Genomic DNA, 27,599 nt, shown 5'->3' on the forward strand with positions numbered 1-27,599 from the left:
ATTAGGCTGTATAAACAAGGCCCTTCAGTGCCATTACTCAGAGTGGTTGTGAGGAGGGACAGGGGAGGGGTTTATACAGAATCAGAACCACGTTGGGTAAAATTAATAATTGGACTTTATTAGTGTGTGGTCAATCTTACAGAAAAACCACAACCTGACCAATTGGTAAGATTTCATTTTGATCATTTTATGTGGACAGCATATGACCTATATTTGGAATTCCTACAAATTCAGTAGTGAAATAAAAATTCTGCTTACTGTTGCTATAGCAAATGGGTACATGCATTTTCAGCTGTTGATGTTTAAATGTGTATTTAATGTGTAAATAATATTGTCTACTCATGAAATGACTGCCGTTGTGATAACATTTCCTGATTCTGTTTTTTTTTTCCTGCACAGAAAGTATTGAAAAATAAGGTTGTATTTCAAATTTCTTTTTGAATTGCTTTTCAAGGAAGATCATTCGGAGGCACACCGATGGTCACAACACTGGCAAGAAGAATAAGGACTATTTGCAGTTTGATTACAGGTAAGTGCTTCTTAGTCAGGCTTGGAAACTACACAGCGCCCTCTTTCGGATGACACAGGGATTGACCGGTATAATCTCACCACGGACATATCAGAGCGATTTGCAATTAAATGAAATGTAATTCTAATACAAGTGTTTTCTTTTTATATTAATCGTGTCGCCATATCCAATGGCAAAGTTTACACTTCAACAATTAACATGCACTTATGTGACCTTGGGTCAATTTTTAAATTCTCATGTTGAGGAAGGTCATATGAAAATAAAGTGTCCAGTGGAGACGTTGTATAAAAAAAAATAAAAAATTAAAAATTAAAAAAAAAGAGGGGTTACCTGTCTAATGAAAGTTCTGTCCAAAGTTCATTTGGTGTCAAGCTGATTTTAATATACCCCTGACCTCTGCTGGTATCCCTGGAAACAAGGCCCCTGTATTCTAACAGTAGCTTGTATTAATGTCCTTTTTTTTCCCCCACAGAGGTCAAGAGAAATTATTCTTCACTTTATTGGACTTTCTGCTATGTGTTTGAATTCCCACCAGCATATCTCCAAAGCTCCTGATTTGATTTGCTTCATTCAGTGGCGAGTTGTGTTGAGACGAGCCCGTAACTACTTAACCCCACGGATCCAACAGCTCTTTGTTGCTAGGCTGACGCAAAGTCTCGACTCGCCCAACTCTGCTGCATTCATTTTTCCAATTCCCGACTCCTTGAATCTCTTTTTGTCGAAGCCAAGTGTTAAAGTGAATGTAATTTTTGGTTGTGCATGCTAGTGTATACATAGTTGACATTCATGAAGCGAAAGAAAAAAATGATAAACGATAAATATGATTTGGACCAACACAGAAAAATGTTAACATTTATTGCTGCTTCTGAATACCCCATTTGAAAACAAAAGCATTCAGAGTATACACAGAAATTATACAATTATATATGGTTCCACAAAGGCAGTGAACACATACTGTATTACAATCTACAAAAATCTACTTTACAGAAATTGAAAATCCTAAATATCAAAAAGTACAGCTGCAGAAAAAGGTGGAGAACTGCAACCGGCGACTGCTTTGAAATCAGTCGGTGAAACAAATGTGACATCACGATAGAAAGAAAGCGGACGTCATCTTTGTAATTACAGCTGGTTTTGGAAACTACAACCGGCAGACAAAACAAAAACAAAGTCCGAAAATAATCAATAGGACTGAAATGATCATATAAATATTGGTGACTCTGCATTCACGTGCCATTTTCCAGAGGACTCCGCAATGTAGCATCTGATCGTATAATCCTGTGAGATTGGTAGTGTATCAAGCAAAAATTATTTTCCAATCATGGCACACACCGTGAAAAGATTCATCCCGTTTCGCAAGGATGGAGAGAAGTGAATTCAAAAAAGCAATGGCGGGGGATTGGGATCAGGTCAATGCGCAACTCCAGCACCTTTGCAAAGAAAACCGCCAGCCGTATTAGCTGACTCATGTCATCTGGCGCATCGTGTCAATCCTGCCTTAAATGGAATGGGTGGCACCAAAAAGAAAATGACCGTCGCAGCCCACGAAAACTAATATAGAAAGAAAAAAACAACTCCAACTGTGAAAAAGGCCACTGAAAGCAAAAAAGGATTACTAACATATTCCAGTTAAAAAAAAAAAAGGGATAAAAAGTTCGTATCAGTATATAGTTTGATCACATCAATGCCAGGTAGCCATTTTGGAGGCACGTCGCAGAGCGGACGAGGTGTTTGTGTACGAGGTGAAGTCATCCTCATTCCCAGTGACAGTCAAGCTGGATTCAAGGACAAGCTGGTTTGTGGCGTCACATGACTGCAGGGTGGAGGGAGAGAGAGAGAGGGGGTGGGGGTCTTTCAGTCTAGTCCTGCTCCATGGGCTCGTCAGCAGCTCCAGGGTCCACACAGGCGCTTTCCATGGCGCCCTCTGTAGTTGGCTCGTTGGTACTACTGGATGGAGTGGGCCCGACGTCTTCATGGGCCCCTTCTCCACTCTCGTCGGTGCTACAACTGCTACTATTGCTGCCGCTGGTGCTACTACAGCTACTGCTGACTGGGTCACCGTGACTGTCCTCGCTGTCCGCACTGGTCTCTGGGCTGGTGGCATCACAAGCAGATGCCGACTGCTCCGTTTGATCCATGTCGGTGACTTCGCGCTGTGATCCGCATCCCGCCACCACCTCCCTTTCAGCCTGCTTTCCATCCGGGCTAGAGTCTGGACATGCTTCAGCCTGAGTGCTGCTTGTTGGTTCTGTAACAGTGAGACAATGTGCAGTCAGTATCAAAGACGTATCCATGCCAAGGTGCAAAAAGTATATAGTACTAAATTGTGATTTGATAGTCGTTTATTACCACCTTATGAGTTTTGTGAGCAATTTTAGGGGAACTATGTAAAAATCATTGAAACACAAACCTTGGTCTTCAACGGCTGTATCACCGCAAGAGGTTTCCTTGAAAGTGACTTTCTCAACTTGGTCTTGGACCATAGCTTCTGCTTCTTTGGAGAGGCAAGTGGCATTTAAGGGCTTTGGCGTTTCCACTTCCTGCTCTTCTTCTACATACTCTTCATCCTCTTCATCTTCCTCCTCCTCATCCTCCTCCTCCTCACCAAACTTAAGTCTCTTCACCTCCAACTGCTCAGATTCCATGTCCTCTTCTGTATCAGAATGTTTGTTCTTTACCGTACTCCCCGGGCTATCTCCCAAGGCCGACACCTCACTAAAGCAAAAGGTTAGATAACGGTATGGATTTAAGCAAGGAGCAAGGGGATTGTATTGCACACATTCAGACATACCTTCCAGAAACACCTTTAACACTTTCTTGGTCCGTTTGGAGGTCTTTGTTTTCTGTGCTGTCGGGCAGGCCGTTAGCTGCAAGGGAGTTGGCTAGCGATAACTTTGGTCGGTTGAGCGGCCGTGGAGTTCCCGGACCGTTTATTTTTCTAAAAATACCAAAAGGACAGGAATACAATGCCATTGACGACCGTAATTACGATACGTTAAAACTGCGCTAAGGAGAACGGTCTCGAGCCCGACCTCTCTGTGAAGGAAGCAGTGTTCCCAGGAAGCATTACTCCATTCATTCTATTGACGGCACTGCATCCGTTTTTTCTGCAAGCAAAGGGGCAACACTCAAGTCACAACAAAGTTAGGTTTCACAACATTTTGCGCTTTTGATGGCTTATCCTTACTCTGACGTTGGATGAACACAGCTCACCACCATGACGTTCTAGATGAAAATAAAGTCAGTAAGTCAGACTTAGTTTCCAGTAAAGGAGCAAAAATTATTCCCACGTTTATCACTGACCTTCTCCACACCCCGAAGAAATTTATCCGTTCCTTTGTAGTTCTTCTTGGGTTCTGTGAGTAACTCACACAAGCGTTGTATGGTGAATGGAATTCTGAAATGAGGAAAACAACAAATGACCACCTTCCGGTGCATTTCTTGAGTCACAAAAGCCATATGTATACTATTTGCAGTCTTTGACTTTGCACATTTCTATGGTCACGCACGATAAATGAATTGGAGCAATGTCTCTCAAATACTCAACAACACTGAGAATACAGGTGCATTAGTTGACACATTTTATTATATTATTCTAAAGAATATCCATTTCACACACCCTGTCCTTACTGCATTACAAAGGTATTGGATCGGGACTTGGCATTGTCGGAAATCTGAATTATGTAATACCACATTAAATGGCTACCTACCCGTTATATCCCTCAACAATCTTCAGGATTCTTTCTTTCATGTCATCAAATGGAATTGACTCCACATTGGGATTAGCGGGGCCTCTTTGCTCAGGAGCTGAGGCTCTGAAATCATCCATGACCTTTTCTAATTTAAAAAGAAAGTAGTTCTTAAACTGAGACCATTGGACCCTAGAGGGAATGGGGGAAAGTAGCTTTAGACACTGGTGACAAAGTATAATAAGCACGTTGTATGTATTACAGAGAAGAATGTAATATTCTTTTACATGGTTTCTCCAGTCTTGGCGACGTGACATAAAAACTGTTCCAATATAGGACATGGCTCCCTTTTCGTTTTCTTCTCAAAGTCTGAAGAAAGACAGGGACAACTGAGTCAATTACTATAAATATACGTCACAAAACAGAAAAATGCCCTTCAATATCCATAGCCGGTGATTATTAGGTAATTACTAATCATCCATACGTAACACCGACAATATTCTGCCGCTTTGGGAACGTAAATGTAATTGATGGTGTGGTCAACTCTGATCGTTTTTTAAAATAGTGCTTAGGTACATGTCGTACTAAGTGGATGACATACAGTTCGAGCTAGCTCATTAGCTTAACTTAAATGCTCAAACAGCGTAGCCGGCAAACGACTGTTGAATAACTTCATCTTGGCTTGGCATTCTTTTTTATTTTTAGCATACAAGTTTTGAGCCACCGACAGAACGGCATTCGAACTGGTGGGTAAACTAAAAGCAAATATTAGTGATCTTTCCTGAGCAATCGCCAGAGAGCGAACCATTAATTTTCGTGGAACGGCTTCAAATGTTAGCTAGTGACGAGCAGCGGCTAGCCAGCTACATTAGCCTGTGCGCTCCAATCACTTTGTCGTTCGTTCAGCCAGACGAACATCACACGAGCACACGGATAGCAAAGCACCGGCGACTATGAAAATATCCTCGAGCAAGCAAACAAACCTATGAGCGCCTCTTGAAGCGAGTCAATTTCCATCACGCCGTTGCCCTCTGTCAGTCCAGTGGATGTGAGAAGCAGACTGGCAGCGAGCTGCTAGCTAGTGCTAAGCTAACATTGAGCAAGCGAGGGGGAGGGAGGGAGGAAGCATATTAATATGGCGCCGTGAGGTCACTGCCTGAAAAACGCAAGTGAAAGGCAACCAGACTAAAATTAAATACAAATTAAGCGTGGGGTTGTCAATCATGCTAATACACACAAGCTAACCAATGACGCATCAACAAATGTATTTGACGACAATTACGTAATTTATGCTAGTTTGTATACAAATTTGTTGTGTACATATACAAACGTTGGCTGTATTCAGTAATCTACATTTTAAACCCAGTGTATTAGTAATACCACTTTTAACCCGTTAATCCATACATTATTCATCTGTCTATTGATAAACTGCGTAAACTTAAAAAAGTGTAATGCAACATAGAATAAAACAAATTGATGCATCAAACGAAGATAGTCTCACCTATTATCACCATTACTTCATTGACATTCCAATAAATCATGCCACTGAGGCTCATTCCTTTTCTTTGTTTTATTCAAAAACACATTTTGACTGTCCAAGCCTGATCAGGTTCCAGTTTGAATGATTAAATAGACTGTCATCACAATGAAATGAAATGTAAGGTACAATACAACAAAGAAAACAAATGTATCCCTTTCAAAGACAAATATCATACGAGTTCATTTTGTTGAGAGTAAACACGACAGACAACATTCATATGACTGCTGCAGTTCTTTCAAACGCTTGCACTTTTGGTTATGATCCATTTGAACAGAGTGCCAAATGGACGTAATGTTACTCAGTCCTTCACTAAAACATAATATCCAAAGTGCATTTCAATATTCCACATGTAACATAAAACTCTACAGCTGCATTTGTGCTGTAGTTTAATACTCCGGTCAGGGCAGGGTCACCAACCACAGGGGTGCAAGCCCATTTTCGTACAACATTCACACTTTGCTAAATAACCCTCCAATTTCATAAGTGGACTTTCTTTTAGAGGATAGCTCTGTTAGCACATGAATGTTTTTTGGTCAAGTTAATGACAAAAATAACATTGTGCCCAACAATCAGGTGTAATTACTGAGATGAATTCATGAGGAAAAAAAATACATCCTTTCCATTTTGGTAGTGCACAATAATATAAATCAAAAGTTGTCCGACCACAACGTTGACATGAGTAGTGAACATAAGAAAATGGTCACAAGAAAAACATTCCTGTTCATAACCACAGTTCAGGAAAGTGTTTTCACAAAGTGGTCCAAGGCCCCGTGGTCGGTCACATTGAGAGGAAGTCCATGGCACAGACAGTCAGTCGTGTGGCCTGATATGTCGAATCACATTCTCCTCAAATACTTTCCTCATGGTCTTTTCTATCTGCTTCAGGAAGACTTGTGGGATTCGACCACATAGCGTGTTGACCGTGTCTAAGAATTTGGCCTGGATGGGATAGAAGAGTGACTGGAACATGTTGTCGTCAAAGGGGAACTGCAACGAGATCAGCAAAACTGTTTCTTTTTTAAATTATTAATACTAGCAACAATTATGTTATTTACAGATTCCATCAGCGTGACGGGATCGCTACTCTCGTGATATGCTTGCCAGCAGGGTAGAAAGGCGCTCCAGTCACAAAAACAGATTCATTTATTTTTTTACACAAGTTAAAGTTGCATCGTGGTGTACGTTATATATTTAGCAGCTCAGCTCAAAGAACTCATCTCAATATGTTATGCAGGCAGTTTGAAATTGTAACATGTTGGATTCTACTGCGTGAGAAAAAAAAAAATCAGCCTTGGCGAACAAATTAGAGTGAACACGCCCCTGATAAATTTCAATAAAACAAAACACTATTACAAGGGGAGTGTCGATGGACTGCAAATTAAGATTCAGTGCCAGTCTTGTGTGGTATTACAGATTCTGTTTGTGTTATTCAGTCATGCTTATCCAATTTTGGGTGCATTTGGGAGAGTTCCAACAGTAAAACGTAGATCCTCCAAGATACTTACATCACGTATTCCATCATAAACTACTTTGAACGCCGGCTGCTTCTCATCATGATAGACTCCCCGGTTGCCATGGAGGATGGACACACCGTCCTCTTCAGCTCCTTTGCAGTTACTCCCGTACATACAGTGATCGGGCCTGTAGTTCCACTGGCAAGGGAAGATGAATAGACACTCTGGCAAAGACAAAAACAAAATGATTCAAATCTGTGGGAGGTGCAATACACACTGTTATAAGTCAGGGGAGAAAATATATTGGAAGAATTTGAAAATATGTCCATGCATAATTCAACCTGAAATTAAAATAAACTGTATATTGCAAAGAAATGCTAATTATATATGTATCAGGTTTCTGACACTACCTGGATTGTAGTGAAATATAATGTTGAGGAGGTCCTGATCTCCCCATGTGATGTGGTTCTTGTATTTCTGATAAAGTGGGTGCAAAAGTTCCTCCCAGGATAGGCCAGTGGCGATCATGCCATTCTGAAATATCAACACAGTCTACTGACGCACAACTCCATGGCTACTTTTTACCACAAAACAAATCATCAAAGAAATGCATTTGAATTCCGGCTTATTGAAGTCTGTGATGCTCGCGTGGTAATCGCAAAGCTTCCGGCAATATTTTGGCCTGACCTTGAACAATGTGCTGCGGATTCTTGTGAGATTCATCAGCATGACACCCGAGTTGACCCCTGAGATGCCGTAGAAAGGATGCCGTGCAAAGCGGCTGTACCAGCCGATCTTGGGGATCTCGTGCTCCGGAGCCATTGCTGCCAGCTGACTGCTGTTGAAGGACTTGAGCATTCTCCAGATATCATCCATGGGTCGCAGGAACAGCACATCGGTGTCCACGTATAGCAACGAGTCCACGTCCTTGAGGATGACCTGCGGAGGAAATACAAGATGTAAACATCACAAAAGGCAAGCTGAGCGAGGCCTTGTTGCTAACCTGGACGAGCCCAAAATGCACAAGAGCGTGCTGAAGCACATTCATCAGATTTTTTGTAAAAAAAAATCATTCAAAAGCTCATCACATTCTTGATTAGTCTTTCCCGATTAAGCGGAAAATGGTCTTACAGTATATTGACTCGTTTGTAGGAAGAGAAATAGGTTGTTGGATTTGGCCATCCTGCAATATATTCATTATGTCACGCCGTTGCTATTTCCATGAACACCAGCTGAAAAGGAAAATCAATACGGCGCGCAGCTTTCCACTTGATGAAATGACTCAGTCCAGCCCCATGAGACTGTTCATTTCACATAAAAACTCATCAATAAGCACACACTAAGTTATTAGAGTGATGAGCTTGGGGGGGGGACATAAATCAAAGGAGCGTTCAGTTATGAGGATTTAAATCACATTATGCACAGCGTAATAAAAAAATGTTGCCGCCTTACAGGAAGAAAGAGTCTCTGAGCGGCGCACGGCTTGAAGAGCTTCTTCCATTCGTCGGCGTTCCCCACTGAGAAGGTGATTGGGTACAGGTTGTACTTGAACTTGGCGGTGATAAATCCAGGCCACTGGCGGAACTGCGAGAGATGCAACTTCTTCAACGTACACGTGCATATTTTTCGGGTGACATCATCCAGTGTCCTGTCAACTATAATTACCAATTGAACAGTTTAAGCCCATCACATTTATCCTAAAGAACTGGTTACCTTTCAATTTAAATGCTTTAGCCTGTTGGGACATTTTAAAAAAAAATTCCAACAAGCTGAAAACACAATTGTCCAAAACAATTGAAGCTTTGAGGTTTGATGGGGAAAAACTGGGTCAAAGCAGCCGCTGATTAAATTTACGTCCCGAAACCTTTGTCGCAATTAGCGTACGTCTCAGATCTTTTTTTGGCTCCTCTCTAAAGGTGACATTGAATTGATGCGCGTTGGTGGAGCACAGCAGGTTGGTCAGGTGATAGATTACACTTAAGTGTAGCGATAAAAGACTAATGTGACAGCCTGAGAAGCTCTGAAAGCACGCTTCTAAACGTTCCGATCTTGATGTCATATATTACCCACCGGAGTGAACGTTAGCTCCCTGCAAGGAAATGTTTTTTGTCAATTTTCTTTTTTGCCAAGTCAAAATCCAAGTGAATACATCGAAATAATATCTAATTGGTTAACGGATTCCTGAGGCGGCCTACCATTTCTTTAAACTGAGGGATCAACGGGTCCTCAGCAAAAATATGAACCTTGATCTTCTTCAGGCTGAACAGGACAGCCGATTTGATGAGCGTCGAGGTCTCCTCGACACGATTTCCACATGCCACCATGGCCAAGTGCATGAATTCCTCTTTGCGAGGGCGCCTGGCCGTCGCACGTCCCGTTTTCCTAAAAATACACAAATAAAGAGACACTGGTTTTTGTTTCTGTGTTTTTGTGCTATTTTGTTTTTGATCGTTTTTTCCCTACTGTGGTTCGTTGCCTTGGCATCATCCATCTCCTTTTGTTTTTCATGTGCAGCGTTTTATGTGTGAAACTTTTCACGCTGCCTCGTCATTTCTCTTCATTTTTGCCTTTTGATGATGCAGATTGCTACACAGTGCGACTACCACATTTCAATCAAAACATTCGGTATAAATATATCTCCCACTACACTGCAAAAACATTTGCACGAATGCTGGGGGGGGGGGCTAAAGAAAATCTCTGCTGGTTTTTTTCCCTGTTGTTTTTAATCAATCAAAATGATCATCCGGATGTTCTCAATACAACATTTGGTATCATGTTTCCTCGAAAGCATCATCAGCCTAAAATGAGTTGAAAAGAGAGAATGTTGGCAGGGTTTTGCCTCTGAGCACGTCACCATTCTGGCTACCTGAGGTACAATGTTGAAATATAGTTTAGGATTAGTGTGAAGTTGGGAAATTTGTCACACCCTGAAGGATGATGATGATGCCTTGACAAGCATGAACAAAACACAATCCTACTCGCCAGCAAGATGATTTAAGTCCCGATTTCTGTCAACGATTAGAAAAAGATGTTGCACGAGGTCAGGCAAAAAAAAAAAAATCACACACGCACACTGGCAAGCAGGCACACACACAAACCTTCTATTTTCTTCCAAGAGTCTCATTAACAAAAGTACACATGACGGGTTTGTTTCATGACTTCGTTCCTAACATCTGGAAGTTGTCAAAAAGCTCAGCAGAGGAACAAAAGGAATGAATTCAATGCCTGCTGCTGAGTAAGTACAAAACTGGCGTTGGCTTCAAATCAGCACAATGGACAAAAAAAAACCAAAGTCAAACAACATCAATGACAATGAGAGTACTGCAATTCAGTTATGTACTGTGCCAGACTACGAGGTACATTTCAACTTACAAACTTCAGTCATCCCTCTGTGCAATAACTGCTTAGAAACTGATCAGCCAAAACTTGAAACAACACTTTTTCGTCTAGCATTTCATAAACGGGGTGATTGTGTGATTGATGGCATGAGACGTGTAATGTATTGAGCCTGGCTGGGCAGATGGAGCTCCACACTGTATTTTTAGCCAGAGGAAGCCGTGCAATGTGTCGAGAGGAAATGATAGGACTTGCAAAAACAGGGATGTTTGTCGATTGAGCGTATTGCCAGGAAACAGGCCGGCTCATTTTGAAAGATGAAAATGTAAATCGGTGTGAGAAACACATGCTAGATTGGAGCAATCATAGACAACATCTTATGTGTGTATTCATTCCTGTTTTAAAGTGTGACTAAAGAGTCACTGCAAATGCTTTGACTCAGTGCTCTGTATGTGTCTCCAACCACAGAAGTCCCGTGTTTATTTTTATTTTTTTAACGGCACCGAATGACACCCCCTCCACCTTATTTCCCTTATCAGCGCCGAGCACACATGGAAGAGTGTGGCTTCTGGGCGGACACAAAGGTCCTTTCTCAGTGAAAGGCCCTGATGGCTTTTATCTCAGCAGCAGTGTCTCCAACCTGCAGTCGGGCTTTGGAGGAGAATACATATTGCCTGGTGGCAGAGTAGGAGTCTACAGGCTTTGAAGGAGCCTATAGCTGCTGTAGGCTATACAGTATAGTAGGAAACTGGTACAATTCAATGGCTCCACCCTTGAATTGCGCAAATCGACAAATTCTGAGCAGATGCAAGGTCATTTCCTGTATTTTCAACCAATCGAAGCTGACAACAAGGCACTGTCAGTTTTTCCGATTTATCAACATGTTTATTACTGCAATGACAAAGCAACTACATTTTTATATAGTGCTCTTGTATTAGATATCACCAGTGCAGGTGTTACCTGTCTGTAAGTGTCTGCTGCATGTAAGTGTTTAGCATCTGTGGCTGATATCGGCAGATTCCACGAAAATATCGTACTCGAGACTATTGTTCTCATCCATTCATTTGTTCATTTTTTTGTAGAATTAAAAACAGACTCTTGTCAATGTCAATCTTGACAATGCCAACTACACAAAAAAGCAGGTATGTCTAATTACAAAGTAATAATAATAATAATAATGATAACAGTAATAATAATAATGATAATAGTAATAATAATAATAATAGATACATTAAACATATGTATTATGGGGATTTTCTTTCCCAGGGTCGATTTTAAATTTAAAGGTCAAAAGGTGATCCGAGCAAGGCTTCGAGGTCATCGGCAACATCACCGTGCCCTCTGTGAAAATAAATAACCACCCCTCCACATATTAATCACGTATTCTACTACATTCGCGTCAGACATTTAATTACAACAGCGGGATTCTCAGTTACAGTAAACCAAGCCGACATTGGTTAGTGTAAACTGTGTATGCGCTAGTAGTAACATTATCTTTGAAATTGGATGCGCCCACATGCAAACGTGGAAGGAAGGATCTCTCGGAGAAAGAAAATTTGCTTCACCTCTTTGCGTTGACGTTTCCCCCTCGCTTAATCACTTTGTTAGCGTTATTTCGTCCCTTAGGGAGATCTTTTGAGCGTACCCCGGGCACCGTGGGAGATCTCCTCACCAACTTTGAACCAACATCATGATCGCGCTTGACCGACGACGGAAAAGAGTTCCTGCTCCCCTCCACCGCAACTTCTTTCTCCAGCGGACCGTCCGCGACATTGCCTCCCCAAAAGTAGAAAAGTAGGACAACTCCGAAACACAGAGCGATCACAACTACTTTGCAGTGGATCCGCATGGCGAGAGCGACGTGTTCCGGGGGGAAGGAGCACGCAGGACTTTGCTCATGTTGTCTGCGGTGGAGGGAGAGTCGCCAGAGTTGACATTTTGTTGCGTATCCTCGGTTGGAATCCGATGCTGCTCATCATGACGATGATGGAGAGCGGAGAGGACTCTCTCTCTCAGCCCATTAAGTTACACGGCGGGGGCGTGGTCTGTCCATCTTTACCGTAAACAAAGCAGTACTACCGCATCTATTTCAAAACGGGTCTTTTTTTTTTTTTACACAGTGATTAAACTCTTGTCTTCCGGAGCCTATCTCAGGCCAACTGCCTTAGGGGCAATTGAGAGACGCGATTAAACCTAAACGACAAAACAAGAGTTGGTTAAAACAATCAAAGGATCAAAACAAATCGACGAGTGAATACGATATATTGTTGACCGTGTACACGGTTCATTACGGTAAAACATGGCAGCCTCGGCAAGGCTGCATGCGTGAACGAGCTTTGTTTTTGGTGAGTGCAAACAGTCACACTTTTGCTGTTTAACTGTATTGTATGCTAACGACAGTCGAGTAAAACGGATTACTGCTCTATGAGTGAAAGTAGATCATTGTTTGTAATTCGTGTTGTTACTCTGTTCGCCGAGTTTCTTCGCGCTGCTATCAACGTGGTCAGGATAAACAAAACTCCCATTGAAAAACTGTCACGTCTGATGTGCCAAGCAGATAAATGGAGAATGATTTCATTTATGGACACCGTGCTGATTTCATAATCGTTTTCTGGGTATTTCTTTGAATTCGGTGTGCATGTGTTCATGTAAACCTCTGACATATGTATTCACTATAATGTCGGTGCTAGGGGCGCAATGGGCTCAATTTATGTTTAGAGTGATTAAAGTCTGTAATCTCAATGAATAAAAAATTCAATTATGCACCGAATACAGCCATACAATGTAACTACAACTGAATTTGCAGGCGAAGGGTTGAGAAACGACAAGATTGAAAATGGGGTGAACCACACAGGGGCGCACTACTGCTCTCCAGCCGGTGTTGAAAGCGTTCTCGTCCTTTCTCCCGCAGGTGCTTATCACAGAAATATTCACAATGATAACTCCTGCATTTGACTTGAGTCAGGATCCTGAGTACCTTATCCTCTCAGTCCGCGTCCCCTACACCAGAACATCTGAGTTTGACCTCTACATTGATGGAACAGATATTAAATTCTATGCCAAACCGTACTTTCTGAGGTAAGTTTATCGGCCTTATCAAATATAAAGCTGGATTGGATTACGGAGGTGTCATTAGAATGTCATGACCTTTTTCTGGAGTAAGAAATACAGGTCACACATCTGTATTATTTTATTTTTAGGTTAACACTTCCAGGAAGGGTAGTAGAAGATGGAAGAGAAAAGGCAACATTTGACATTGATAAAGGTTTGTAATAACACAACTGGGCGAAGGAGGGTTCAGTTTAATGAGAATTACGTGCATGTTTTATTGGAGCATTTACAGAACCGAGGTGACAGGGCCACTGACTTTTTTTCCCCCCCAGTTGGCACCCTGGGCTGTATAAAATCTATTTAAAAGCATTGGACTGATGAGGGCGAAATATATTTGGAAGCCCAGCCTCTTCTAATATTGTGCATTACTGTCTTTCAGTTTGAATGAAAGCAATATCTGGCTATCTATCTACAGAGGGAAACTGCACCTCGCTGAGTCATGTTTCCACTCAGTCAGTGACTGGTCCCTGTGGCCTTTTTAGTGCGCACTTCAGTCAATCAAGTGAGCTAAATTAACAAGATGATGATGATTTTTCAGCCCATTTAAAAGGCCACTGAGATCATATGTAACGTGCCGTTACAAACTGCATCGTGTCTAGCTGTACGACAGTGGCAGGCGGGCTTGTGGAGTCTTGTTTTTGAATATATTGCATGTCAATGACCATCGGCGTCATGTTTTCGATAAACAGTAACTTTGATCTGTTTCATCGAATCGGTTATAATGAAGTCGTCTTAATGGAGACATCTGTCTCGTTGATGCTGACACCGTCTGTCAGCATGGCCCTAGTTGACATGCTGCGTCAAAATAATCCTGTAACATCTGCTAATAAATCTCCACTAATGAGTGCGTTTGTGCAGAGGTATCACGAAGAACTGTTATTTTTATAACAATGGTTCCAAACCTGAAGTCATACACATTATTATAAGGAAATTCAGATTCTCTGTCTTTTTATCACTAATAAAAGGCTTGACGTCCTTTTCAGGTCTCTTCACCGTGCAGATCCCTAAAGAAATAGCTGGAGAGCACTTTGAAGGCCTCCAGATGCTGACAAGTCTCCTCGCCCCCAGAGGCTCCTGTTCGGCAAAGCCTCTGTTGGAGGACATCAGCCCAGGTAAGTTGCAGCAATGTGTCATCGGCAGTAAAAATAGAGTGGGCTGTGACTCATGTTGAAATCAGTGTTTGATTTATTTATTTATTTTTTATTAAAGATTGCAGCGAAAGTGCGGGCTATGCCGAAGCAGAAGATGAGGAGGAGTTTGACTGGCAGGTTGAGCAGGAAGTTTATGTTGAGAGATCTGAAGAGGAGCTAAGTGGCCTGCAGAAATACGGCTTTGGTAATAAGAGGGCTGGAGTGTTTGCCAGATTACAGGTAAAAACAAATGAATAACACCCCTTGTGCGGATCATTCGATCGAAATTGATCTTAAATTAGTCGGTTGTTCTGACAGGAAGAACTGAGTGATGTGATAGATGTTAAAAACCCAGACAGTACAACAAAAGCTGAGAGGAGGCAAGCGAGGCTGGTGGCGGAGGCTTCGGCCTTTTCCCCTGATCACTACCTGTAAGTCTAGCCAAAACCAAACCTCCATCTCTTTCTTTTTACGTCTTGACTTTCCGCTGAAGTATTTGGTGGTGTTGCAGAGCTGATCTGTTTGAAGACGACGAGATAAAGAAACTGTTGAAATTCAGACCATGGTGGACAAACCTTTGTTCTTCACCCGAGCAGGAAGAAGAGCTTGGTATGTTTAAGTATAATCTATAATCTGTAAAAAAAATTCTACTTTTGTGTGTTGCGAGCCTTTAATATGGCCTAGTGTGTTGAAAGCAAATCCTCCGTGAGTTCTGAAGGCTTCCAGAAGGTGGCATAAATTAAATTAGCAGATAAGTAAAAAAGCATGGCCGCATTGTTGTCAATTCTCTTTCAGTCCAATGAACGACCTTCATTCTTTGTACTACCCAAATGGATTTCACTGGTGGGGGTTTTCTTCACTTCAACAGAGCGCTAACATTGTTCTCATACACTATTTCAAATCCCCAGAGGACACATCGGTCTTCTTCCGGTCCACCTCAAGAGGAGGGTTAAAGCTCAGCTTGTGGGCTATGAAGCCGCAGCGCCTAGAATGCCCCGGGGGCACTTCAGTGGCAATGACACTTGCCTTTTATGAGAGCTTGAACTTGGACCTCACTCAATCACCGCTTCACCCTTAAAGAAATGCCTCTCTGCCATTTTGTAATGTGACAAGCCATCCCGCTTCCTTCCAAAGTTCCAAGTGGCTTTTATGATCACTTGCCATCCATCTAAAAAATCAATTGCTCATTAACTACGACAGATATGAGCTCTTTGATAGCAGGAGCGTCCCGACTTAATTTCTTTCTCGGCCTCAGCCATAGCCAAGAGCCTTTTTTAATTGTGCTATCCAGCTCATCTCGCAGTCTGCTAATACCAGCACGATTTAAGGAGGCGCACGGCTCACAGTTACAGCTTAGATGGAGCGCGTGGCCGCTGCAAGCTCCCGAGCGGATTTAGATTAAAGCGATAACATTGTCACAGGAGCTCGCGCTTTTAGTTGCGTCGGAGCAACCTCGACCACGCTAAGTGAACGGGACCAAAAATGTGCACCATGCTTCTTGGTCCAGACGAGTATGAGTCAACACAGCCAAAAGTTTTTGTAACCCCTTGACCGCATTTTAAGACAGCATCTCAGATCAGGTGGAATTATGAGCCACAATGACATCAGCCTGAATTTAAGAGCTCGTTGTCAGATTTTGACTTTTGACTCTTGAGGTCCCTTTTTTACATCTGCACCAGGCCTCTTTCGCTGCTGCTGTGGCTTGATGTATATGCCACCTGACAGATGGGTGCGGACACAAGTGCTAATGAAGTAGAAAGTGGAGCCTTTGTGCTGCACGGGCGGTGCAGCGACAGGCCCCAGCTGTCCACCGGAGGCCCGTCCGTATTCAGACGCCGCCGCTGCAGCCTAAATGGACCTGACAGCCTGCCTGGCCTCTCGCTGCCCACTCAAGCTGGATTTAGATGCCACTTGGAAAACGCTGACCTTTGACCACATTTAGGCTGACCACTGCACAATCTCATTTTAAGATTTCAAGTATGTACACTTGTAGACCTGACACAAGGTCATATGTTGACCCTGATTCATCAAATCTGAGGAAGGATCGTCTGTGCCTTGCCAAATTTGTCTGGCTGTGTTCCTACTGAAGAGCGATACCGTTTGTTTTGCTCACTGTGCATTTGAATGTTTTGGTGCTTCCAATTGTCATCCCTAATATTTACCCGAAGTTATTAGGCCATCTGGACCTGCGGCGAGCGCCCAAGAGACAGGCTGCCTGTCCAACTGGAGGCATTAGTTGGAAAATTAATTTCCCGTCAGCCTTATATGCTGTGAGTTAATGCCCATTAGAATTAATGTGCTCCATATCAGAGACAAATAACCATGCATGAAAGCAATTAGGAAAGTAAATCCATCCGGATTGCTCTTCTTTCCAGCGTTTGCGCTAATGGTTCTCACAATTTTATATTATTAAACTCTTAATCATTGATAATAGCAATATAAACATAAAGAAATTAATTCACTTTTTTACACCCAAGTTTAAGACTCGATTGGCTTGTGCAATACAATTTTAATGAATAAATAATCATGTCATTGACAATAGCAAATGAATGAATACATTTTTTTACACCCAGATTTAAAACTCAATTTGCTTATACAATACGATTTTAATGAATAAATAATAATGTTCTTTTCATTTTTTTTTTTTTTTTTTTAATTGTAAATTGAATTCTACAGGTTATAGAGAAAAATAAACCCAAAAAGTAAAGTGGATAAAACAATCATTTGATCCCCTGCTGAATTAGAAAATGTTCATAGTTTTTTTATTTTGGCAACACCCATCGTCCGAACAGTACAAACAGATGTGCTTACCGCCAAAGTCGTGTCGGTTCTTAGACACACAAAGGATGGAGTCAGGTAGCGTCTGCAGGGAGCCAATGTAATGCAGCAGGAATCTCCTTCCCAGCAGAGCTGAGCCCCCACTGCAGCCAGACAGGAAGTGCTGAGTGTGCATGTAATGTACACGGATGGGGGAAAGTAGAATTGACGTCTTCTTAAGCGTTTTGTTCGTTTTTAAACTCTCTAGGACTGCATCATATTGTCATTACCTTTATTTTACTCTTAACACCCGGTCCCTATTATTCCGGTGCAGTTACACCGTTCAGCGACGAGGAGAAAGAGCAGTTGAGAAAATTCAACAACCAATCGTACCTGCTGGACAAGACTTCACGTTACCAAGCGTGGCTCAGCCTGGTGGACGTGATTCTGGCTTACTGCTACGAAGTGCGCTCCACCGAGGGAGAGCACAACGTAAGTGGCCGCGTAAATGTGTGACGAGACGACTCCTCCTGAGCAGCACTTAGCCTCAGAGGACAGAGTGTTCTGTCCTCAAATCCTTAAGACCACTTTTCCATTTCATCGATGACCTTAAGAGATTAGTGGCGTAGATGAGAGCTGAGTAAAGGCCTCTTTTTTTTTTTTTTTTTTGGTCACAGCTTTGAGGTGAGCGCACAGAGGCAAGAAGAGCAAGGTGTCTCCCATTGCAGAAGAACATTGGCACGATTCAACCCCAAGAATATACATGAAAAACGTTGAACCCAAATGATATCCAATTTGAAAATGTCTATTTTGTAGGTTTATATTTTGTGAATTTTAGCACACTTTGCATTTTTTGTGTATTACCAAATTAATAGAATACTTGACCATTTTTTAAATTCTTTTCTGTCCTATTATGCAAGGTGGAGTCACCATGGACAATCAGAAAACTCAGTGGGACTCTGTGTTGGCTGGAGGTACGTCTTGCTCCAAAAATAATAAATGCAAGAATTACTATTTTTCAGTTTTTGTTTGATTGAGACATTTCAAGCTTCAACAAAAAAAGACTGTCATTTCTTTACAGTTCGATGGATTTGAGCTGTTACTTTTCCAAGATTCCAAACAGATTGTTCCGATTCGGCGTTCCTTTTTCAATGGCCAATTTGCGTCGCAATTCCAGTCACCAGCAATTGGTGCACAGCCGCATGTAACACGGTCCTGACAGTGTAGGTAGCGACCAACCAATCAGGGGAGAGTAATACTCATGAGTACACAGGAAAAAAAAATATCTTTTGAAGAATGAGCGTAAAATACACGGGTGTGTGGGTCTGTCCGTCTTCTTCCTCTGTGGCGGCATCCGAGTAAACAACAGCCTCCCCACGGGCTGCTCATCACTCCGTCACATTCTTCTCTGTTTACAATCTATGCACTCGTCGCATTCCTTTTCTTCTTCTCCCCATCTACTGCACGGTGCTCGTCCTCAGTGGACTGCCGGTGTGACTCGAGCGTGATGCCTGCAGCAGCGCACCTTCTCCGCACTCCTGCTAAACAATCCAGAGGGAGAGAACCATCCCCGATGAGTCGACACTCGTGCCCCAGCTCTCTTAATAGGCCTCAATGAAGGAGAATAATACAAGAGATAAAATCTCCCGGCGCCGCAATGTGAGTGCGGATGCAGTGTTTAAAGACAAGCAGCAATTAAGAGGCTAACCGAGCAGCAGTGGGAGTTTGAAGCACCTATTTTGTCAGCTCAATAAATGGAAGGGGATTGTTAAAAGTAATTAGCACACCACTGACTGTGAGGAACACCGATAGGAGCCTGTGTAAAAGGGAAGCGGGGGAGGGGGGGAGCCCTGTGGCCAAAATGTCTGGCTGAACCCGTGTTTACTGCCTTTTGCATCTTGATGTGATTTTGTGCTGGATCATTTTTGTGAGTGTCGTGCCCTCTGTCCCTCAGACGTACAGCTCTCTGCAGGAGGTCCTGGTGTCGTTCGGAAGAAGGGTTGTGTGCTATCCGCTCTACCGACACTTTGCCATGGTGGCGGCTGCTGTTTCTGACGCAGCTAAAGTGTTGCGCTCAGGTGAGTTTTTCTTACCGTCAATGATTTGATTTGCTGTCAATGACAGCAAATGAAATGCCTTTAAACCCTAGAGTCACATTTGTGCGCCTCATTAGCTCCAAGTGGAAGTTGATCAGGAGAGCAAGAGAAAGAGCAGCTGCTCCCACTTTTCGCCTCGCTTGACCTTGTTAGCACCCTCAAAGCATGTTGCGCATACTCAATGTAGAAATTGCGTGACTATCTGAAACCTATATTTAGCCTCCGTTTTGTAAGATAATCAAGACAAGGTCACCCAAAATGATCACGAGCCAAATGTGCTTGTCATTTCTACAACCGGCGATGGAATAATAACATGATTTGTTACACACACTTATTTGATTTCATAACAGTTCTGCCCCCCCCCCCCAGCCGAGCTTCTGTTTAAGATGAATTTTATAAGGGTTCAATTTTAGATTCAGTAATTTCTGGGCAATGTCTCCAGTTCCTGATTGCCACTTTGCATCGAATTCTGCAAGTGATGCCATCAACACCTTTTTGTTCTCCCTTACTTTCGAATAATCAGAAAAAATATAAATACCATTATTAATAACAATTCTTATCAGCTAACGCAGTCATTGTCAACCGGTGGTTCGTGGCCCTTTAGTGGTCTGTGGTGGTTTTTGAGGCGGTCCACAAAATTGGAAATGAAAAATAATTGTAAAATGTTTAAAGATAAAATTAATTTATCATTTAGACTATTTTCCAGCTGAATTTGTGACTTATTTACCCATCCAAATTATGTCAAATGTAGCTGAGATTCCCAAAATAGACAAACAGATGCAAATAAATAGGTCTATCTTTCTTCGCTGCAAAATAAAATAATATTCCGCCAATGCAGTGGTCCCTGAATTGCTTCTTGGTTGTAATGGTGGTCCCTTGGACAAAACCAGTTGAAAGTCCATGAGCTAAGGTAACTTTACCAACCCTGAAATACATAATATTTCTATTTATTTAATCTTCTTATTAAATTACCATGTTGGATGTGCCATTCACCTGCTCCTCAGAGCAATTACTCCTGGAAATGTCAACAAACAGCTTTCCTCATGAAAAAGGAAATGGAATCTTGGAGGCAAGTGTGTGTTTTTGCTTCACACGATCCAAGTCTTGACATTGAGGGCAGAGTTCCCTGCATATGATCCCGCGCTTAAACGAGAACCAAATGTTTGTTTAAGGTTTTCCACACTGCCAGAGTGTTGTGCTTATTTGGCTTGGCATGTCTCAGACAATGCGGCCTGGCATTGCAAAGGTAGAGAATGTCATTTTTCTTGTTCCCTCAGTCGATTGTTGGTTCTATCAAAAGGCTGTTTATGTGCTTGACTGAAGGGAAACAATCTTTGGTGGTTTAATTTACGGATTGAAGCAAATCATCTCTTAGAATCGTAAATATCCCCACATATGTGACATTTTGCCGCTATTTATATCGGTTCAAAGACAAATCAGTACTGAACTGCGGAATCCCTCCAGGATGATTCTAGAAATAAAACTTTGTCATGAAAGGAAATGAAAGAAAATCGACATGCTTGCGCTCTTGTATTTAAAACTTACTTGACAATTGACCTACTTCGAGGAAGACCTGATGTAAACGTTCATCAGCAGCAAGTGAGTTTGTCGAGACATTTGCAAAATGTAATACAGAAGCCTCGGAGTTCTTCAAACAACTTTTTTGTTGTTTGAAATCCATCATGTTTTCGACAGAAATTCTTGCCCCAGCTCCAATTAAACTGACAGAACCAAAAATAGAACAGTCCTGCTTTTTTCTTTCCCCGGATCTCTTTTTTTTTTTTCCCTTCCCGAATTGTTGACCAGACACCTTCTCTAACAGTCTGGATTAAATTACTCACTTGTCTTAATAGGATTTTGCTCTGATTTCACACCCTTGTCTTTGATGCATAAGCGCGGGCTACAAGCCCATCCATGCATCTCGTGTCTGTCGGCAGCCGGGGGTGCCTTGTAAGGAATACAAATGTTTTCATTTGCATGCCGTGTTGTGTTCCCGTGTCTAGGGAAGGCCTGCATCCTCAAATGCCTGCTTGATATTCACAAAGTCTTCAGACAGAACGACCCAGCTTACATCCTCAACGATCTCTACATTACCGACTACTGCATCTGGACCCAGAAGATCAAGTAAGTCCACCGACACCTTGTCATAAAGTACACGTGCACAGACGCGCACCTATGCGACCTCCATCTTCGAATAATTAGCTTGATAGCTCGGGGAAGCGCCATTCGGTCCGTGTGGCGCGTTAACAATCTTGAGGAGAGGAATTGCCGAGCCAGTCAAAGATGCAAAAAGTTGTATCGGTGAGATTCCGGACAATTGCATAAACCAGTTCACAGCAAAAAATGCAAAATCGACACTATTGTTCTAGATAATTCTTCCGTCCTGACACTTGGTCCACGATGCAATGGTGAACCTGCGAGCGCATGACTCGAAAATGAACTGTTTCACTTTTGGCTCGAGTTAAGCAAACTTGGTGTGCTTGTCTGGAAAAAGCCCAGTTGAAAAATGTGCGCCTGATGTTGTAGGCTCACTGCCCAGATGCCGGCTTTATAAACACTCCGGAGGGATTTAGCACCCCCCCCCCCCCATTCCTCGTGTTTTCCTTTTGCATTTTTCGCAGAGAAATTTTGGAATTTACTGTGAAGCAGCTGAAGTTGTGCGTCGAGATAGATTGTCGAAAGCTCCGTTCATCGGCTGTGGCATATCTTTCTTCCCGAGATCGAAGCGTAGAGAATAGATATACTGTGGCGAGACTTTTTGTCTTCCTCTGGCAGCTCACTTAAAATAAGTGATCTGTCTCTGAGGCTTGGGGGCACACGAGAAAGATTTCAGCTCTCTGCTTCTCCGTCACTCTTCTCTGCTTGTTTATATTTAAAAGAAAAAAAAAAAACAAGAATGTCAGTTTGACCTTACACGTTGAGTCTCACTACCGGTCATCAAGCAGATAAGCTGAATTTGCTTGTCCACATTGATAGACTTGGTCGAGTCTTGTAGCCCCAGGTTTTTCATTTTTATTTTGCAATTTAGGATTAGCGTTTTCTAAGCGTGGCTTGTGTGAGCCGACAGGTGTCTAACGGTGAACCGAACAAACAATTGAGTCTCGCCTCCCATTTGCAGGCCTTTTGTATAACTTGACAGCATTGTTTTCGCCCGTCTCGGCGCGATATTCCCTCATGCAGGATTTGTCATGTAAGTAAGTCATCTTTGGGAGCTAAGCGGGTAAAATGAGATTACATCACACCCTCGGTGCCTTCCATGCCTGCATCTCGTCGGAGCTCGCAGATGAGGCGAGACACGATCAGTCTCAAATGATGGCGCACGGCGATTAATGCTTGTTTGTCGGCCTCGGGGGCTTGATTTATTTCATCTCCGTGTCGTCCCACGTGCATTTCTTCCCATAAAATCCCCCTGACTGCAGAGACATCGCTTTCAGATTTACAACCTCATAAAGGTTTCAGTGTGACTTAAGCCAAAGGGCAGGCACTTCTTTTTACTCTCACACACTCGCACGCTCACAGTCAAAACAAAGGCGACGGGAGCAGAGGATCAGTCTGATGCTCCCTTGTGTCTGTTCAGGAAAGCCAAAGCGAGTCTTGTTTTATGATGAGAGATGTTGTGCATTGTTCCAGCAGAAGATACGGAGCCAAAGTGTGAAGTGAGCACTCCCCAAAGCAAAAGCGGTCCGTATGGAAACAGCAAAGAACGTTTTACAGAGCTGGCCAGTTTCCCCCCCACCTCAATTTCTTCTGGTTTATGATGATGTGATGAAGAATTCCCCCAAACTGGGCAAATCTGTAAAAAAAAAAAAAAAATCCAGCATTGGCTGAGTGTCCGCTTGCTACATTGGCAAATTACCAGGCCGACCGTCGACAGTTTTGGATGACTTCAGAGGGGATGAGATGAGTTCTCAGAGGGCTTTTGTGAACTCTATAAATGAATAACGCTGCGTGTTGATCTCATGTTTGCCTCGGCACCGGAGGAGAGCCGACAAGCCCAGTGGGTTAGAACAAAGACATGGGATTTCCAAGCTAACACGGACAAGTAGCACAGATTTCTTCCCTGCGTGAGGCCACTTCAGCTCTTTGTCTTGAGCAGACCGTCTTATGTTTCAGTGTTCAGTCACACAGGAGCGATGGATCGTATCTCCAACTTGTTTGCTTTGATTTCACCCACTTACTTCATTCTTGTGATTCCGTTGTCTTGATGGTGGTGCGTATTTGTTGTTTTGGCCGAGATGCAAATGCTGAGACTGGGGTCGTGTGCGTCGTTTGGAATTTGACAAAAAATTATGTTATTTATTTTTATTTTATTTTTGTTTGTTTGGTTATTTATTTATTCATTCATTCGTTAATTTATTTATTTACGATGGTATAATTTCTTTTGGTTATTCTGTTTTCAGCGTTTGGATGACTCGTCCTTGGTATTTCTATTTGGATGTGTCTCATTCATCTACCTTGAAGGGACATTTTATGTGAAAAAAGTGCTGGCGGACATGCCGGATAAGGTTCTCTTTCAAACAAGGATGAAAGAACCATCCGACCGTAATTGAACTCGAATACACAGAATCTGAAGTCTTTCTCTCCTCCCGTTTTCATTTAAGCACTTTGGCAGATGGAGGCGTCTTTGTCTTAGCCAAAGTTTTCCAAGCTGGAAAGAGCCAGCCAGCCCTTCTCAGTTTAATGAAGGCTAGCCACAACAGCGGTGTAGTAATGACCGGTTTGTGTACAACGTTATCCCTCCCCCTTCTGGACCCAGCCTTTGTATTCACCACAGGCCAAGCTTCTCCTACCACAGAGCAAGGGAGGGGAGGGAAAACAAGCCGGCCTCTCCAATGCTAACTCAATAATGACTTCCCACGGGGGGGGGGAGAGAATACAGGGCCGGCGTTTGAAGTGGCTGTTCGGCCTCACCCGCCTCGATCGCACTGTTGGAGACGAGCCCCGTTCAAGTCCATCTTCATCATCGGGCCTTTGTCTCATAGTCATCAGTTTGAGGAGAGTTATAACTCAGTTCCTCGAGTTTGTAAAAATGAACCTGATGAATCTGACGTGTTCATCCCGGGCAGAGGGACTGCGGAACATATGCAGATTTTCCGGTGCGGTCCAATTTGCTGGCGACATGCTCCAGCAAATCACTTTCAAATTGACGGTTCAACAATGACGAATCCAATTTGAAGTCAGGGGTCTGTGAAAGCTCGTCCACACTACATTCATTTGAGCATGCTTTTATGCACCAGCTCACTTCTGAGATCTCTTTACATTATCTCTACCGAGGTGCAAATGTATGCACAGCCTAAGTTGTCCCCACAAAAAAAAAACTTTACGCAGCAGAGATTAAAGCAGCCTGCTAGGACCGCGTCGTAAAGAGGAACAGTTGTGGGGAACAGTAAGAGTGGGTCGCAGGAGCTGAGTGTGAAAATGAGAACGACAACAAAGGGAAATACAACACACACACATGCTGACAGAGCCCAAATCCATTCCTTCAACCTGAACAGACGCCGTCTCAGTGACCCAGAGAGGTCCGCTCGTAATCGCCATGGCGAAGGAGGTAGCACGTATGGCTCAAAATGCAGTTCTGAAAGTTTGTCCCTGAAAAAATGAATGAGAACATTGGATGACTTGAAAAGGCTGAATGTAAGGCCAACTACTCCAGTGGGTTCATTTAACGGTGAGGAGGGATTAGCAGCAGTGAATTTGCCAAAGATGCGGGCAGCCACTATTTGTGGAGCTCTGCGCTTGTTGTCGCACCGAAGGACCCGACTCGGGAATCGGGCGCCTTCAACTGAGTAATCAAGTGTGTAAATCTAATCTTGTAGGTCAAAGAAGTTGTCAGCCTTGGCCACTGCGCTGCAAAAAATCTCCCTACAGAAAAAAGATTTGGATTTGGACATTGAGGAACTAGAAGAGGCAGCCGCCATGGTCGCTGAAGAAGACGAAGAGAGCAGCAGCGGTTCCGGCGACAGCAGCACTTCGGAAGAAGATGACGAGTGTGAAGCAGAAGAGCGAGCTTGCGCTAAATCCCGAGGAGGGGGAGGAGAGTCTTCTAAGGACGGCCCTCTTCAGCCCCAACGCGACTCGTCCGTCCCACAGGAGGGAGCAGCCACAGCGCTGTCAACGGAGAGCAGCGTCCACATCCTCCCTCAAGCTCCAGAAGGTGTCCAACCGCTCATCCAGGAGCTCGGCGAGCTCCGTATCGCTCAAGAATTGCACGGCGGTCCTGAAGCGGAAAGAAAGCCCTCGCAGCAGAGCATCGCCTCATCAGGAGGAAGCAGCGGTGCAATTTTGTTGGAGTGCAATCCTGGCAGAAATCCCTTCCTCGTCATTCCAGAACGGGAAGATCCTCATTCGCCGGACTTTATCTCCTCATGATGGGGACTATTTTGTAAATATAGCTTTCATGTAAGTCTTTTCAAGAAATGTGATTGGCTCACTGAACTGATATCATATTTTCTCACCTGTTACCGTCGCGTTTATGTGATGACGCTTTTTGTTTCTTTTAATGAGTCTGTATATTTGATAGCTTTTTTTCATCAGGCAGGAATTGGAACAAGGGATTTTTCTGTCGTGTTCTTTTCCTCTTGATACCTTTTGCTTGTATGCAGACCTTATAATAAATGGTTATTAAAATACACCGAAATCATTTGCACATTTTGTTTTTAATTATAATGAGTAGCCAGAAGAAGATTGACCCTCAGGTTGTGTTAAGAGTTAAAGAATGTGGCAAAAACTACACAATAAAAAATGTTTTCTTCATTCTGAAAATCATTCCAATCCTTTTTCAAATCTACCCGGACACTTTTTAGGTTAACTGTCAGCGCAAGCTTGAAAGTAGCTAATAACTCTCCCTCCGCTTCCAAAAGATGGACTGAAGTGGAGAAGCGTGTCGGTACTAAGCATGAACCAGTGATTGATTCATCCGGCATGAATGCGGGAGCTCTGTCGACACCGCTCAATATCATCGGCCTCGTAGCGGGCGAGAGAAAACAAACATGGAAGCACATGTCAGCGAGATAGATGGGGGCTGCTGAATGGGAGCTGTTTGTTTGAGAGATAAGAGCACCCCAGGGCCCGAGCTAGCTGCGAGATATAGAGCCGCCGAAACAAACTGACACCAGCGGTGCACCAACCGCAAGCCTGATGCATTCGTTCGTGCAATACTGCACCGGCTGAAAATACGAGAGGGTGGCGAGCTCAGATTGTAATCCAAACGTGAGCCGCTTTGGATAGAAAAATATCGACTTTGATCCCTGGTGAATGAGGGCAACCCTCCGGTGATGATTTGTTCCTTAGAATGATTTTCTGTGAAGCGTTGAGTGACCCAGATGGATGGTGTTGTTTTTGGGGGACCTCCCAAGTTGCAACGTTCCCCTCGCGACACCTGCTGTGACTCAGATGAGTTATGAAGTGAAAGTCGGGCCATTTAAAGCCCCCTTTCATTCAGGGGTAGGGGTGGAGGGGGGTGTGCCCTCTCCCCACGAGGGCTTCACATTGATTAAATGACAGCGGGCAACGTTGCCATTTTTCCTTTTTCAAGCGACCTGACAATGCAATCTGCAGCCAAGTTTCACATTTCATTCGGCTTCCTGGGCATTTAATAGCCATCACTGTCGGATATTTCTCCCGGCCAAATGGAGCTTTTTTTTTTTTTTTTTACTTTCCTTTTTTTCTGGTGCTCCTAGCTTCCTTCCGCAATCAAAAACATGCAAGCAATGTTAACTGAAGACTCAACTTACCTGTCAGCGCAATGAAGAAATGGACGGACTATATTAAGCACATTTTTCGACCATTCTATCCATCCAGCCGTTCATCCATTTTCTGACCCCACGGAGGTCGCGGGCGTGCTGGAGCCTATCTCAGCAGTCATCGGGCAGTAGGCAGCCTGAAGCGGCACCCAGCCAATCACAGGGCACACAGACGAACGACCTTCTGCACTCGGAGGAAACCGGAGCACCCGGAG

At 43.2% G+C, this 27,599-nt stretch overlaps 3 protein-coding genes across 3 annotated transcripts; 1 reads left to right on the plus strand and 2 right to left on the minus strand.

The window, feature by feature from the left end:
• Positions 1–1,350: 1,350 nt before the first annotated feature.
• ppp4r2b (protein phosphatase 4, regulatory subunit 2b) lies at positions 1,351–5,356 on the minus strand. The gene is made up of 9 exons (XM_037251778.1): positions 5,202–5,356; positions 4,506–4,587; positions 4,240–4,410; positions 3,833–3,926; positions 3,717–3,754; positions 3,562–3,636; positions 3,321–3,467; positions 2,940–3,244; positions 1,351–2,777 (listed from the first exon to the last, which is right to left on the minus strand). Exons 1-9 carry the CDS (start codon positions 5,233–5,235, stop codon positions 2,389–2,391), a joined length of 1,335 nt encoding a protein of 444 aa, XP_037107673.1. The 5' UTR covers positions 5,236–5,356; the 3' UTR covers positions 1,351–2,388.
• An 843-nt stretch (positions 5,357–6,199) lies between these two features.
• On the minus strand, positions 6,200–12,561 carry gxylt2 (glucoside xylosyltransferase 2). The gene is made up of 7 exons (XM_037251779.1): positions 12,114–12,561; positions 9,408–9,594; positions 8,665–8,796; positions 7,900–8,151; positions 7,623–7,746; positions 7,264–7,436; positions 6,200–6,745 (listed from the first exon to the last, which is right to left on the minus strand). The coding sequence occupies exons 1-7, from the start codon at positions 12,395–12,397 to the stop codon at positions 6,569–6,571; spliced, it is 1,329 nt and encodes a 442-aa protein (XP_037107674.1). The 5' UTR covers positions 12,398–12,561; the 3' UTR covers positions 6,200–6,568.
• A 254-nt stretch (positions 12,562–12,815) lies between these two features.
• shq1 (SHQ1, H/ACA ribonucleoprotein assembly factor) lies at positions 12,816–26,271 on the plus strand. Its single transcript, XM_037252238.1, has 12 exons — positions 12,816–12,893; positions 13,460–13,626; positions 13,749–13,813; positions 14,643–14,771; positions 14,869–15,029; positions 15,108–15,220; positions 15,301–15,398; positions 17,881–18,038; positions 18,467–18,520; positions 19,501–19,624; positions 21,646–21,766; positions 25,459–26,271. Exons 1-12 carry the CDS (start codon positions 12,870–12,872, stop codon positions 26,009–26,011), a joined length of 1,767 nt encoding a protein of 588 aa, XP_037108133.1. The 5' UTR covers positions 12,816–12,869; the 3' UTR covers positions 26,012–26,271.
• Positions 26,272–27,599: the final 1,328 nt, after the last annotated feature.

This window comes from Syngnathus acus, chromosome 5 (genome assembly GCF_901709675.1).
Source record: "Syngnathus acus chromosome 5, fSynAcu1.2, whole genome shotgun sequence".
Taxonomy (NCBI): Eukaryota; Metazoa; Chordata; class Actinopteri; order Syngnathiformes; family Syngnathidae; genus Syngnathus; species Syngnathus acus.

Bases quoted from the DNA above. Each gene is read 5' to 3' on its own strand.
- ppp4r2b (XM_037251778.1), bottom strand. From the start codon at position 5,235: ATGGAAATTGACTCGCTTCAAGAGGCGCTCATAG. The intron at 3,245-3,320 runs GTATGTCTGAAT...CTTTTGCTTTAG, and splicing joins GTTAAAGGTGTTTCTGGAAG to TGAGGTGTCGGCCTTGGGAG. The intron at 2,778-2,939 runs GTTTGTGTTTCA...TCACTGTTACAG, and splicing joins TACAGCCGTTGAAGACCAAG to AACCAACAAGCAGCACTCAG.
- gxylt2 (XM_037251779.1), bottom strand. From the start codon at position 12,397: ATGCGGATCCACTGCAAAGTAGTTGTGATCGCTCTGTGTTTCGGAGTT. The intron at 9,595-12,113 runs GTGAAGCAAATT...GTGTATTTTTAG, and splicing joins GGAAACGTCAACGCAAAGAG to GAAAACGGGACGTGCGACGG. The intron at 8,152-8,664 runs GTAAGGCGGCAA...TTTCCTCCGCAG, and splicing joins CTCAGAGACTCTTTCTTCCT to GTCATCCTCAAGGACGTGGA.
- shq1 (XM_037252238.1), top strand. From the start codon at position 12,870: ATGCGTGAACGAGCTTTGTTTTTG. The intron at 12,894-13,459 runs GTGAGTGCAAAC...TTTCTCCCGCAG, and splicing joins GTGAACGAGCTTTGTTTTTG to GTGCTTATCACAGAAATATT. The intron at 15,399-17,880 runs GTATGTTTAAGT...ATTCCGGTGCAG, and splicing joins CGAGCAGGAAGAAGAGCTTG to TTACACCGTTCAGCGACGAG.